We start from the raw sequence: 14,740 nt of genomic DNA, 5'->3' as shown, positions 1-14,740 counted from the left end.
GGTACGTAGAACTTACCTGTGCTGGCTGCCTGAAAAGTTCATATCCAGCGTTCTTCAGAATTTTCCGAAGGATGCCGCCAGCGAGACAAAATGGAAGAGATGCGATTCAATTTAAAACAGCTGAAGGTTGCGTCATCATGAAAATCTTTGTGAACAACGTACAAACAGTTACAGCAGGGCACTCCATTCGATGTTATCATTCAGTCCCCAGTTCAATAATCCGGTATTGTTCCCATAAATGATGAGGAAGGCATTCTGGTGCAAATCCCTTTGGATTTCATGGTGACAGCTTTTAAAGATGCAATGACACAATACAAAAACACTGGTCATCAATAGATATTTTTAAAAGTTTTGTATGGATCCTCACTCAGATGGCTCCTCAGTTGTTATTCAGCATACTCATAGTTCAAGCCAACATCTTCATTGATTGTGTATTTTCTAAATTTTCTCAGTGATAATATTTATATATTAACGGTTAGATGCTTGTCAGTGATTTTAAAGATGATCATAAGATGGAGGTAAATCAGCATAAAGAAAGGAGCAGAGGACCAGCCTTATCTCATTATTGTGAATTCTTATGCTTTGTCTTGGCATTGTTGCTAATGCACCACTGCTTTTTACAGTCTTATCACTGGCCTTTTTCTCTCTGTTCCTCCATCTATTTTCACCAGACCTGTTTTGATTGTGGTGCAAAGAATCCTAGCTGGGCCAGTGTTTCTTATGGTGTCTTTTTATGTATCGATTGCTGTGGGATCCATCGGTCTTTGGGTGTTCATCTCAGCTTCATCAGGTTGGTAATGTTGGCATGGGATTATCTGCTTATGACAGATCTGAGCCATGTTGTAAAGGATTTTGTGCAAAGAAATGATCTAGACTGATAGGTTTTAAGGAAATAACTAGAACTGGTAGAGTTCTTAATTTATTTTAAAATGAGTTGCAAGACAAAAAAATATCCCCCAAATCAAAAACTTAAAATGCTTTTTTTTTTAATGGCATACTTGTAATAAAATATTCTGTCAGCTAGAGGCAGTAGTATGTCCCGTTAGAATTACTCAGCCTGTGACTTTTCAAGGCTCTCACCCTCTTTCATGTGCTACAAAATTTTACAAATTTAAAGAAAGCTAACTTACCCTCCACTTTTTTTTTTTTTTTTACTAAGCCATGGTAGAGGTTTCTACCATGGCCCAGAGCGCGAAATGTTCCGATGCCATTCTGACACTCATAGAATTCCTATGAGCGTTGGAGCATTTAGCGTTCTGTGCCGCGGTAGAAACCTCTACCGTGGCTTTGTAAAAGAGGACCTTTATGTGAGGGTTTGACTTTGAGGCTCATCTTGCTGTTGAAATAGCTGCTTAAATGGTAAAGCAAGTTTTTAAAATCTAATTTTTTATTGACATCCAACCAATACAGGGTATTATAATAAACAACTTTGCAATTTGTGCTTTTATTATCATAACAAAGAAAAATGGGGAGACCCAATGATCCACAGTGAAAACAATCCACCGATGAACACGAAAACTGTGGATACAGATGTTCTGGAGATATTTTATTAAACACTGACATGTAAAACCATGAAAATCCAATTTAAAAAGTACAATAATAAAAAATACTGTGATAAAAATCCAACCGGACTTCAGCTTGTCTGCGGTGTTCCTTGCTCACAGGTTTAAAGACAATAGACTGTTTTCAGTCCAATTATTTATATGTGAGTTTGCAAACCATTGGACCCCTGAGGAAGGCGTGTTCGCCAAAACACGGACCATGTAGAGTCCGGTTGGATTTTTATCACAGTATTTTTTAGCATTGTACTTTTTAAATTGAATTTTCATGGTTTTATATGTCAGTGTTTAATAAATTATCTTCAGAACATCTGTATCCACAGGTTTTGTTTTTATCATACCATAAGTCGATATCAACAAGATTTATATTTACAAACCCTTGTTGAAATTTTTTTTTTCTATGAGTTCAAATTCATCCTCCCTCATATTCTTCTTCCCAGCTCTTGCTACCCCCACCCCCCATCGTATGCCAGCTGTACCAGTACAGTGGTGTTCCTTATACCACACTTGGCAGAATCACGTTATTAAGAAACAAACAAGCAAGTTATCACTTATGCCACCTATACTGTGGTATGGGATTAGCAGGACCTGAGCTGGTGGGATCAGTAGTAAATATTGTCAGGCAGAATTCCGCCTGCTGCAAGTCTGGAAATATTCTCGTCTGTCTGCAGTGCAATGCAGTGATTGGCTCTTGTTTCTTTACCTTCCCTCCTCCCCCCCCCCCCCCCCCCATATGCAGGTCCACAGAGCTGGATTGTAACTGGAGTTGGTTTCAGTTGAGGTGTATGCAGGTGGGAGGTAATGCCATTGCGGTAAGTGTGAACTTGCAGCTAAGCTGTCGGCCTTTGCTGTTCACAGCACATGACTAAAATCAGCAGCTTCCCCTCGCAGTGCTGGAGATATCCTGTGACTGGGTGAAAAATGTGCAAGCATAAGCACATGGGCTTTTCTCCATGTCGTCTGCAGAGTAGCTAGTAACCAGGACACCTTCCCACCTCGGATATCTTAAGACTAATTGTGCTGTTTTGTTTCTCAGACTGCCTTCTTCTGCCAGCACGGTTGCACAACTAACGATGCCAATGCCAAATACACAAGCCAGGCAGCACAGCTGTACCGAGAGAAAATTCGGAAGCAGGCCAGCATAGCCACTGCCAAGCATGGCACTGAGGCAAGACGTGCTTCGGGGGTGAAGTGGGTAAAGAGACAGTGGGCAAGCTTCCTCTAGGAGACAGCAAGAAGATCTGTATTAGAGAATAACACGAGGACAAATTTTTCCCCATCTCCGTGGGAACTCATTTTCTCGTCCCTGTGAGTTCTTCTCTGGTCCCTGTCCTGTTCCTGCAAGTTCTGTCCTCATCTGCACAAGCCTCTAAAATCATAAGTATTCGAGGCTTGTGTGGTTAAAGGCAGAGCTTACAGGAATAGAGCAGGACAGAGACAGCGACAAAACTTATGGGGACTGGATGGGAGAAATTGAGTTCCTGCGGGGACGGAGAAAAATTGAGGAGTGGTGAGGAATAGAACACCCTGTGGAGGGAGGATGAGAGTATTTTAGGTTCAAATTGGGTTTTTATTGGGGCACAGCAAACAAAACATAACAAATACAGTACCAAAGAGTGCCATCCCCACAGATATTGCAACAAATCAACAAATATTGAACCCCCCTCCTGTCCCCTTGCCCCCCCCATACTCAGCTGCTATGAACATTACATTTGGGTCCTCCACCACCACCATCCCATACCCTCCCTCCCACACCCGTCAACAGAGGCAACAAACTCCAGTGAGAGCATTTTAATTTCGAGTAGGAGGAAGGACGGGCACATATTTAAATCCGGAGTTCTAGAAGGTAGGCAGAGAAGAAAGAATGAGGCTAGCTGGATATTGAGTGCATGTGTCTCTTGGCCTAATTAGCTCTAGGTAAGGATTCGGAAGAGCCCATTCAGCTCATAATGTGACACCTGTATGTCCTGCAGAAGGACATCTTTTTCTGAGTCTCTTCACTGTGTTATCGGTGAGAGGCAGGTTCTTCCATTTAAGTTCCCTTCCGTCCTTTTATCACTTACAGCTATGGATTGATGGAATGAACGGCTCCACTATGCACATGCCAGAGAAGAAAGACTCGGATTTCTTCAGGGAGATCACTCAGGTAACAGCTGTATGAGCTGGCATGCTTATATGTAGAGTGGGGCAGGTGAGTGTGTTAGCAATAGAAAGCATTCAAATGGATAAACACTGGGGATGTTCATTGCGATCTGTTGTTTTCGAATTGTTATCTAGGCCGGGAGCCTTATGTCATTTTATTTTGTTCTTATCACTACATTTCCATGGTATTGAACAAGCCTTTTTGTTATCCACACAGAGCACAAATAAATGTGGTTGTGAGCTATAAGAATTATGATGTAAGTACTGATCCCAAAGATCTTTGTACTTTTGGAAAGTGAAATCCATTTACAAAGCAGACTAGGATCATGCCTTGCAGAGAATGATTGTTTTATTTGAAAAAGCCTAATTAACGCTGGTTTGTACTAAACGGGCCAGCGAGGTAAATGCTCCGATGCTCATAGGAATTGAATGAGTGTCGGAGTATTTACCTCACTGGCCTGTGGTAAAAAGCTCTACTGCAGTTTAATAAAAGGAGCCCTAAATGGAGGGGGGGGGGGGAAGGAACCCTAATTGAGTGCTGGTAGTATGCTTCAGAATAGCAGTTTGGGTAGAAATTCTTCCTCTTATGCTGGCAGAATTGTAGGGCAAGGGGCATCTTTTTCATATTTGGACCTGTATGGTGATCTCAGATTTTATTTTATTTTTTTTTTTTTTGGGGGGGGGCAAAGATTTTGTTATGCAAGATTTCTTTGTAAGGTCTGCCATTTCATTTCCAGAGAAACATCTTTTAATCTTTGGCTCAAAACATAAGGTTAGAAAGCTTTACTGGTGTCTTTTCGTTTGATATTAATTAGCTATAAATCTGAGGATTATGGTCTCCTTTCCCTTTCAGAGTGTTGCCTGACTGTTCTCATTCCTCCCCCCCCACCCTCCTAAATCTGAGCTCTTTTTTTGTTTTATTTTTGCGTCTCTATCTTTGATATAATGTATTTGCTATTTGTAGCCGTGAAGTGCTGTGAGAGATGCTGTATTATCTTTATCAATTCATGTTCCTCACAAGACATACATTGGGGGGGGGGGGGAAGCATTTATTAGGCTGGCTGAAGCTGGCTCTTTTTAAAGGAAAAGCGAATGGAAGGGAGAAACTTCTTACTATAATAGCACTCTTTCTGAAGCAGCAAAAGTGACAGTGATGGTCAGTTTGATAAGATACTATACAAACTGTTGTACGATAGATAACTTATTTTTTACTTTTAAGCCCTCAAGCATCTGGGACTTGACCTGTGGTACTGGAGATGCTTCGGAGCGCTATCCTGTGCAGGGTCCAGTGAAGTCCTCAGATAACAAAGAACCTTCAGGTGAGCGTTTTAAAAATGACATTATGAGACAAGACTGGTGTGGACCCAAAGCAAAGTGTATACAGAGGGAAGGTGTTAATGGGATGGAGAAGTAGGGCAACCTTTTAGTTGCAGTAGAGAAGATGTTAAAATAGTGGGGGGAAGAACTGAGGTAAAGGATGAGACACATTATTGGCGGAAGAAAAGTGTAGTTACTTACCTGTAACGTAGGTTCTCCGTGGACAGCAGGATAGTCAGCCGTAAATTGGGAGCTGTTGGGACAACACCCATATGTGGCTGACTCATCCTGCTTGTCCTAGGAGAAGAATTCTTAACACATAATAGAGAAGCTGTTAATGTGTGTGTGTGGGGGGGGGAATTCTTGCTCATACCCTGCAGAAGATGTTAATAAGGGAAGGGGAGAGCTTTAGAGATGCATGAAGGAAAGGTGTTAATGAGACAAGTCTGAGGCTGTTTCTGTTTTTTCCCGAAATTGTTTAACTGACGGTTTTGTGCTTGCAGAACCAGAACTAGGTCCCACCATAGATAGTCTCAGTACATCTCCTAAATCTGTCCTAGGTAAGTAAGTTGACGTTACCTTTTCTGCGATGTGTTGACAGTGAATGCAGCTGATAGATCAATGATTCTAAAGCTTCATATTGGTACCTAGCAGTGAGAGCTTGTAAGCAAAAGGGGTACAAAGGTTGACAAAACATGCAAGCTTGTCTAATGTATAACTGCAGGATGGTCTTGGATAGTTAATGTTAAATGTCCTTCCTGCTCTGTGGTGAAAGTGATAATCCGACAATCTTTCGAATCGGTTTCTCCTTAAAAAAAAAAAAAAAATTCACTGCTTCTGAACATGTCGCCCATACAAAAGCCGCAGCATCTTGATACTCCATTTGTGTGTGGATAAAGAATGGCATTAGGATTATATAGAAAGGTGCAGAAAATAACTGAAAAACCTCCTAACATTCTATTTTTTTTTTTAGCTGAAATCTTCACCTCAGGATTTATTTTCCCCACTGTGACCCCTTTTCCTGAGTAGTTATATCTATTCTGGAGCCCAGCGTTATGTAGGATTCTCTTTCTCGGTGGATTTTACACGTCTTCTGCAATCTTTCAGACTATATATGTTTTCATTACTTTGAATAATTTTGCTTTCTGCAAATCTCACCGTTTCCTTTCTCAGATCATTATAAACAATTCTAGTCCCAGTAGAGATCCCAATACTAATGTTTCTTAAAACCAGTTGTTAATCCACAATAAGATGATGCCACCTATCCATGACCTTAATTTTCTGAGGAGCCTGTCATGGAGGATTTTATCTAAACACATTCTGAAGATGTAAATTCATTCATTTTTTATCCTTATGCTTATGTATACCTCTTTTTAAAGTAATCTGGTAGATCAGAAAAGCACAAGTCCCCTTTAGTAAATTCCTGCTGGCTTTTCCCACATTAAGCGGTGTGTGTTCATATGTCCAGTAACATTTTTAAAAATAGCATCCACCTAACCGAGAAGCAATGTGGAATGAGTTGTTCCTTTTTTTTTTTTTTTTTCTAGTTCAATAAATTTTTATTGAGTATTTTGAAAAATACAGAGAGCAATTCAAATACATAAAAAATAATATAACATTTTGTATATATAGGGTCTATAAATATAGAATAAACTATAAAGGATCACAGTATTAAGAAAAGCTCAGAGTAATGGAGTTATTTGTGAAGACTGTATGAGAAAAAGATGAGATAGAACAGAATAAAAGTTAAGGAAAAAGGAAAGAAAGAGGAAAAGTGAAGAAAAGGAAAGGAAGACAGGAGTGTCTACAAGTCAGAGCGTACATATGAATCTAAGAATGACCAGGGTGATTTTTTTGCTTTTCAAATTCTTAGAGATTCGGTGTGTAATTTTATTCTCATATGCATATGATTCAAATCTATGATACATACATAAAGAGTTCCACCAAAACGTATAATCTAATAACGAAGATGATTTCCAATTTTTCAGAATGTGCAATTACCAACATGGTATCAATGAGTTTAGAAGGACAATTTGATTGCGCAAAGCAGGGATGTTGAGATCGAAGGATTATAATGTCCATAGAAATCTCTTCTGAGCAGTTAGTGATAGATTATATGGTGTTCCAAATTTGGGTCCAAAAAGAGCGGACCAAAGTACAATGAAAAAACATGTGATCAAGAGTTCCCTCCTCTTTCAAACAATTCCAGCAAACAGAGTCTTGTTTTAATTTGGCTTTCCACATGCGAAATGGGGTCCATATTGCGTTCCACATAATAAAGAACATGGATTGTGAAACTCTAGCAGATAAAAGTGGGCGGTTTGTTGAAGACCAAAAGAGTTCCCAGTCAATGTCAGAAAGCGGAGTGATGAGTATATTATCCCAGTGTTTCATAGAATGGTATGAAAAAGTGAAGAAATGATCTCTCAGAATATTATAAAAAAAAGATATAGCTTTTCCTTTTGCTAGAGACCATAAAGACCAATGGCAGATAGTATTTTTGGAAGACATGAAGTCATATCGTATGTGCACAGAAGACAGCACTTCAATGAGTGAGATCCACTGTGAATAAGCAGAAGAAGGCAACATATATGTGGAACAAAGTATATCAAAAGGAATTGACGTAGTGAGAGTAGACAGTTGATGAGCAAACCATATACCTGCCCGCTGCCACCGTTTCCATGAAAGGAATTTGCCTTGGTTTTGGATTTTGGGATTATTCCAAAGAGACATGAGTGTGCTAACACTAATTGAGATCTCAGCTATATTATCTAAATAATGGAGAGCATGCTGCGTTGAACTCAACAGAGAATACTTTCTCAAATGTCTGGGTATTGATATTGTTAGTAAGCAGGAGATGTGTAAAGGTTTGCATAGAAAACATTCCATTTCAAACCAAGTAGGAGGGTCTTGATAAAAGGAATCATTAACCCAGTAAGCTCCATATTTAGTTAATGAAGCTATATAATAGTGGTAGAAATCCGGGATGTTAAGACCACCGTTAATTTTAGAGGCCTTCAGCTTGGCTAGAGCAATTCGAGGTTTTTTCTTGTTCCATATGAATTCAGATAGCTTCCTATTTAGCCAATAGAAGAATGATTTTCGACATAGAAGAGGAAGCATAGAGAGAATGTAATTAATTTGAGGTGCTAGAGTCATTTTAATGGATGCTATCCTACCCCACCAAGACAAATAAAGTGGAGACCATCTAGATGTAGTGTTAAGAACTAAATTTTTGATTTTAGATATATTAAGATCTTGAGCAAGGACCGGATCCTTGTGTATTAGAATCCCCAAGTATTTCACAGCTTCATTTGACCATGTGAATGGAAATTTAGCCAAATCTGATTGAAGAATGTTATTATTAAGAATGAGTTGTTCCATCTTGAAATTGTGGGTGGGAATGAAGGGGGCGAAGGAGCTAATTTCAGCACTGTATGGGAAGGTAGCAAAGTCTTTGTTAAGATGAACTATATGAAGGCATGGGGAACATCTTAACAGACAAGGAATGGAAAGGATCATAAAGACTGCAAACAAATCTTTGATCTTGGTCGAGATAAAAGAGAATAGCTTAAAATGTTAAGATGGTGCATGACAACTGTTCACTTACACTTTGAGTGGCTGTTGGCAGGCATGCAGGTGGGGGTGCATTTGTATTTGGTCATGCCCTAAGGTTACAGGAATCTGGTCTCGGGGTCAAAAAGGGCTTCAAAACATCTTTAAAATCATTCTTTCGGTAGAATCAAAATTCTTCCTTTGGGGTAATTAGAGCAAATATCAATATTAGCATGTCTAACAGCCACTGGTGGTGGCAGGTTGAAACACCTTCCCCTCCCCTGGTCATTTAGCGGCCCACCTTATTCCCTCATTCCCTCACAGGCTTCTTTCTATGATGTACTTGGAAATGCTTAGTTATTTTTTCTTCTTTGACAAATTTCTCTAATTTTCTTTTCTTGGCCTTCTTTATTAATGTTTTACTTCTAGATTGTCAATGCTTTTTTTTTTTTTTTTGCTCATTCTAATCTTCCTTATTAGATCTGAGTTGAGTTTTGTTCAGGATGCCTTCTGGCTTTTATAAACTTTCACTTGACTATTAAGTCATGCTAACAGATGCTTGATCTTTTAGCCTGTGGAGTATATGTTTACTGAGCTTCCAAAATGTCACTTTTGCATACTCTCCATGCCTCACACAGGCTTTTAACCCTTGTAACTGCTGTAGTGGTATTTCTTACTCTCTCTAGTGATACCATATTTGATTGCAATATGATCACTATTGCCAAATGACTCCACACCAGTGTTACTCCTAGCACGAGGTACTAAGCAACCTGAAGTAACCTTAATATATTTCTTGTTTTGAATTGGCTTGACATCATCAGTTCTACAGCAACTGCACTACTGTTTCTTGTCTTTAACATAAGATAGGAATAAAGCAGTGTCTGTCTCTTTCTCAGAGGAATCCATGCGTCTGTCATCACAGGAGTCGGCACCCAGTACAGGTGACTTGTGAGCAGCTCTCGGCTTTAGGTGGCTAAAACCTGTTCTTCTGTGCCTGTCTCTCCTTTCAGCCACCCTGCTGCGAGTCACACGTCCAGCCTGGATGTTAGCGAGCATGAGTCTCGGCTGTTGGAAAGTGGGGTGCTAGAGCATGTATGCTACCATATGGTTTAGTTATCACTTTACACAACGTAAAAAGGGAAACAGCAAAATGCCAATGCAAAAGAATAAATAAAGCTGTTTCGTGGTCATTGAAAGGAGTCTCATTCCAAACCGCATATAACGAGGGGAGAAAAAAGCCTCAAACTTATGTACCAGCACAGTTCAAATAGTAACATCAGCTGTTTGAACTGTGCTGCTACATAATTCAGTGACCACGGAACAGCTGTGATTATTTATTGTTTTGCATTAGTAATCACTTTCCATTATATTCTCTGCTGCTAAAAATTACGTTTATTTTAAATATGTTGTGTGCTCAGAACCTGGTGCCCTTAACTTAAAAGGCAACTATCCATCCCTTCATCGCACAATGTCCATAACTGTCCATATTTGTTCTCTTCTGTTCAACAATATTCAATGATGGAAAAAAGAGCAAACTTATCTATCTTTTTGTTGATTGAATTTTGAACATTAATGGATTGAACACATTATTCACGAAGGATGATTCATCTGTTTATTTCATTGTAAGATAAGAACATCAATGAGAAGAAAGATAAGTTTGATCTTTTTTTCTATCATTATACAGAGTGGGCCAAAAGTAGGTATAGTGTCCCTCCAGACTGGCACAGACAAATAAGAAAAAAGAACAGCCTTACTGGGTCAGACCAATGGTCCATCTAGCCCAATATTCCGTCTTCAAGGAGGCCAATCCAAGTCACAAGTGCCTGGCAAAAACCCAAATAATAGCAGCATTTCATGCCCCCAATCTAGGACAAGTAGTGGCTTCCCCCCATGTCTGTCTCAACAGCAGAGTATGGACTTTTCCTCCAGGAACTTGTCCAAACCTTTTTTAATACGAGCTACATTAACCGCTCTTATCACATCCTCTAGCAATGCATTCCAGAGCTTAACTCTTTTCTGAGTGAAAAAAATCTTTCCTCCTATTGGTTTTATTACTCTGTAACTTCGTTGAGTGTCCCCTAGTCTTTGTAAATCTTGATGCAGTCAAAAATCATTCTACCCCACTTAGGATTTCGTAGACTTCAATCATATCTCCACTCATCCATTTCTTCTCCAAGCTGAAGAGCCCTAGCCTCTTTAGTCTTTCATCATATGAGAGGAGTTCCATCCCGTTTATCATCTTGGTTGCTCTTTGAACCTTTCCTAGTGCCGTTTTTGAGATAAGTAGACCAGAACTGAATGCATTACTCAAGGTGAGGTCGCACCATTCAGTGATACAGGAGGCATTATAACATTCTTAGTCTTGTTTAGCATCTCCTTTCTAACAATTCCTAGCATTTTGTTTGCTTTCTTGGCCACCACCGCACATTGGGCAGAAGGTTTCGGTATATTGTCCGCGATGACACCTAGATCTTTTTATTGAGTGCTGGCCCCCAAGATGGGCCTAGCTTCCGGTAACTATGATTTGAATTATTCTTCCCAATGTGCATCACTTTGCATTTGTCTACATTAAATGTCATCTGCCATTTGGATGCCCAGTCTTCCAATTTCCTAAAGTTTTCCTGCAGTTTTTCACGGTCTGCATGCATTTTAACAAATTTGAACAGTTTAGTGTCATCTGCACTTGTAGTTCCAATTTCCAGATCATTTACGGAGTTTGACTCAGTACTAATTCTTTTGTGGGTGGACAGGGGCGGGGACCCACAGGGGTCTCTTGTAGCCTCACAGGTGTTACACTCAGGCTGCTGAGTCCCTCACATCCCCAATTCTTAGAGGTGCCTCAACCTGCTCTTGACCTGCCCGGTGCCTTGTCTCATTTTGGCTGTGTATCTGTAGGGTGTCTAAAAAAAAATATAACGGTCCACTTCAGCAGTGTAGCATTCTACCTGTACGGCTCCTGCAATGAGTTTGCAGTGCCTTCCACAGTGTTTGTCCTTCTCCTGGCAGGGTATCAAGGCCTCTGGCGTCTGCAAGTATTTGTGCACTGACGGCTTTGATGGGGGTTGCTGCTCTTGGCAGGGATTTCCCTCAGGTCGCGGCTGCCAGAATTTCTGGGGATTCTTTTTTCGCTAATTACATTACATTTTTATTCCGCCATTACCTTGCGGTTCAAGGCGGATTACAGAAGAGGATTTCTGGACCTGTCCAGACGTGTTACAGAGTAGAGCGGGTTGCTTCAGAGGATTGAAATGTTTCATATGATGTTAGTTAGTCTTCATGAGTAGCAGGGTTTTTATTTCTTTTCTGAAAGTTTTGTAGTCTGGGGGTCGCAATTAGTAGATTGGAGAATTGGTGGTCTAGTTTTGCTGCCTGTGTGGCTAGAAGGCCATCGTACAGTTTTTTCCATTTGATGTCTCTGATTGGAAGGTATGTGAATGGTGTCTGGGTTCTCCTGTGTCTGGTTGTGGTAGTTTGGATTAGGCGGTTGTTCAAGTAGGCTGGGCTGTCACCATTTATGGATTTAAATAATAGACAGTAGAATTTAAATAGTATTATTGCTTGAATTGGGAGCCAGTGTGGTTTGAAAGTGCCTGGCTTTCCCTTTAGCTGAAGTGGGGCATTCCCGGGGTGGTGTTTCCTTTCCTCCAAGGGCATGAGTCAATCTCCATTCGTCTGTGCCAGTCTAGAGAGACTAAAAGAAAGAAAATTAGCAGGCAATTTCTCCTCCTTCATTATTTCTTTGTATTGTACAGGTATTGAATAGGTATAATAAATACCCTATGAGCGAAAATCAAGTAAAAGCGAAATGATGTAACTGATGCAAAAACTTAGCATGAATGTTATTTAATGAATAAATATTATATACCTACTTTTCGCCCACCCTGTATATTGTTGAATAGAAGCGAACAAATGTGGACAGTTCTAGACATTGTGCAATGATGGGCTGGGATGGTCGTCTTTTAAGTGAAGGGCACTGGGTTGTGAGCACACAAGATATTTGAAATGTTTTCATATAGTTTAAAATTGATATTTTTTAAATGTATAATCCTGATCAATATATCTCATTTTTAGTTATCGCTTTATCAGCAAAAACACAGGTTACTCCTCGTGGGGCTTCTTCTCACTTCATCGTTTTACTTTTAGCTCTTTCCTTTATGTCTAGTCTGTTCTGTCTACGAGTGAGGCTCACTGGCCGTGCTATTTAATATAAGCCATTGTCCTGACTTTTGTAGTGAGTGAATAAGCGCTTTTCACTATTAATCTACCAAGTTCTGTATCTGAACATGGCAGTAGCGTGTCTCTTTTAGTTCTGGTGAAAATGGTAGTTGCATGATTCATTCTGTGGTGACTAATGCTGGTTCTAAGGCCCCTGGCGCTGTCTTGAAGGGGTAACACTGGAGGTCCAGCTTGCCCTGATGTAGAAAGTTTTTGGGATCTAGTCCACCTAGCACTGCCTTGGTGTGGGTAGCCCAGATGTGGAAAATGATAGAGAATCAGGCTGTCTGGCATTGCCACAGGGCAGGGGAGTGTTTTAGCATTAAAGACCCTACCTAGCTGTTTGGCATTATTGTAAGAGCAGATATTAAGAAAAGCCACTACCCTGAGTACCACCAGAGACCATATCTATAAGGCATTATCTTGGGGGAGGGAAGATACCATCAGAGTCCCTGTCTTCTAAGTGTTACCCTGAAAGGATTAGTCATGCGGCCCCAGTTGCCTGTAAATGTCCTGGAAATAACTGCTTGCTGACACCTTGACTATTTGGCATTGGATTTTCCTGATTTCATCTTGCTATCTTAATGCCTCTTGCTCCAATTACAGACTTGAAGCCCTCCATTATTGGAAAGAAAAAGCAGACTGCTGCCAAGAAAGGGGTATGTTCTGGATGAACTGTTTTTTGGGGGGGAAGGGAGTGAAGGAGGGATTCCAAATTTGTCAGAGATGATTCCTTCTCTAAGTAAAACACAGGCAAAAAAGATCACCTTACTTAAAGGAGATTCTCAACTAATAGGGAGGACTGAACATTGTTGGAGTTCATATTCTGACTTATATAAAAGGTAGGAGACCCTGGAAAGGAGATGATTGGTGGCTTTCACGAACTGCAATGAAGTGTACGCAGGTCAAAGTTCTCCAAAGCAGCCAAGGCTAGTTTGTCATAAGTCATTAAGGTCTGTGAATAAGCCACTGATAGTTTTGACTGCTGTTTTGTTTTTGTGTTTTTCTTTTCTTCCAGTTGGGCTCAAGGAGAGGGCTTGGAGCTCAGAAGGTGAGCAGCGAGAGGTTTAATGAGATTGAGCATCGGGCACAAGCTGCTGAAAAACTGAGAGAGCAGCAGGCCGCTGAGGCCAAGAAGGAATCGGATGAGTCGCTGTGAGTTTTAATGGATTCTTGTCCTCCTGAGACCATGCAGGCAGGAATCTTCTGTGCAACAGTTATTTTATTTTTGGGGTGAGCTGGATGAAACTGAACAAGACAGGACCACAACACAGTATAAACAGAGGCAGAAGGACGATGTTCAATTCCGCTCTCCCATGGCAGTCAGAGGCTAGGGATTTTGCAAAGATAGCATCCACAACCCCGTGGAGAAGAGTCCGTCATCTCACAAGAGACACCTGGTTACCAGGTTTAGGATGTCTGAATTCTGGGTTCTGGAAGGAGCTCTGATGCCTGGACCTCATACAAGCACTTCTGCTGCAGGGACTGGGTTAAGCATAAGAAAAAGAGGGACCTATGTCCTTAGATAATTGTAAATATCATTTATTGTTCATTAAAATTTGATATACCATCTGGCTTTACGAGATCACAGCAAAGTTCATAAAACCAATATTCAAAAAAAGGAACTCTTATTAAAAGACAAGACCTAACAGTCGTAGCAAAGATAAACGCTATATAAATATTACTTACAGAAACAACATGAAATAATTGCCATAATATAATCATGCAGACACTGCTAATGAATTCTTCCTTCCCCCGTCAACTTAATCAGCAAAGGCCTTAATAAAGAAATGAGTTTTCAAGAAAGTCTTCAACATTTTCTTCTGCCCATATTGAAACTGGCATCCTAGCAGTGGCGTACCTAGGGGGGGGCGGGCCGCCCCGGGTACCAGCTCATTAGGGGTGCTCGAGCCTTGGAGTCATGGCCCGGGAACTTCCCTGCTATGGCCCGA

At 40.5% G+C, this 14,740-nt stretch overlaps 2 protein-coding genes across 6 annotated transcripts in view; one reads left to right on the top strand and one right to left on the bottom strand.

Moving 5' to 3' along the window:
* The window catches only part of ARFGAP2 (ADP ribosylation factor GTPase activating protein 2), a 38,415-nt gene that overhangs the window by 9,995 nt on the left and 13,680 nt on the right, over positions 1 to 14,740 (top strand). For 4 of the 5 annotated variants that reach the window (XM_033928143.1, XM_033928138.1, XM_033928142.1 and 1 more), the window contains exons 2-10: positions 672 to 790; positions 2,299 to 2,371; positions 2,596 to 2,727; positions 3,625 to 3,705; positions 4,921 to 5,020; positions 5,522 to 5,578; positions 9,470 to 9,514; positions 13,395 to 13,447; positions 13,807 to 13,943. In XM_033928143.1, the coding sequence (XP_033784034.1) occupies positions 2,345 to 2,371; positions 2,596 to 2,727; positions 3,625 to 3,705; positions 4,921 to 5,020; positions 5,522 to 5,578; positions 9,470 to 9,514; positions 13,395 to 13,447; positions 13,807 to 13,943 (632 nt within the window). In that variant the 5' untranslated portion in view covers positions 672 to 790; positions 2,299 to 2,344. The remainder of the gene's footprint in view (positions 1 to 671; positions 791 to 2,298; positions 2,372 to 2,595; positions 2,728 to 3,624; positions 3,706 to 4,920; positions 5,021 to 5,521; positions 5,579 to 9,469; positions 9,515 to 13,394; positions 13,448 to 13,806; positions 13,944 to 14,740) is intronic. The other variant, XM_033928141.1, reaches the window with a different exon arrangement.
* LOC117352073 (para-nitrobenzyl esterase-like) overlaps positions 12,049 to 14,740 on the bottom strand; it is a 38,682-nt gene continuing 35,990 nt past the window's right edge. The window contains exon 10 of the mRNA XM_033928137.1: positions 12,049 to 12,264. The gene's annotated coding sequence lies outside the window, so the exon portion shown is untranslated. The remainder of the gene's footprint in view (positions 12,265 to 14,740) is intronic.

Source organism: Geotrypetes seraphini, chromosome 19 (genome assembly GCF_902459505.1).
Source record: "Geotrypetes seraphini chromosome 19, aGeoSer1.1, whole genome shotgun sequence".
Lineage (NCBI taxonomy): Eukaryota > Metazoa > Chordata > Amphibia > Gymnophiona > Dermophiidae > Geotrypetes > Geotrypetes seraphini.
The sequence above is the reverse complement of the archived record's forward strand: the minus strand, read 5'-3'. Positions and strand labels throughout refer to the sequence as shown.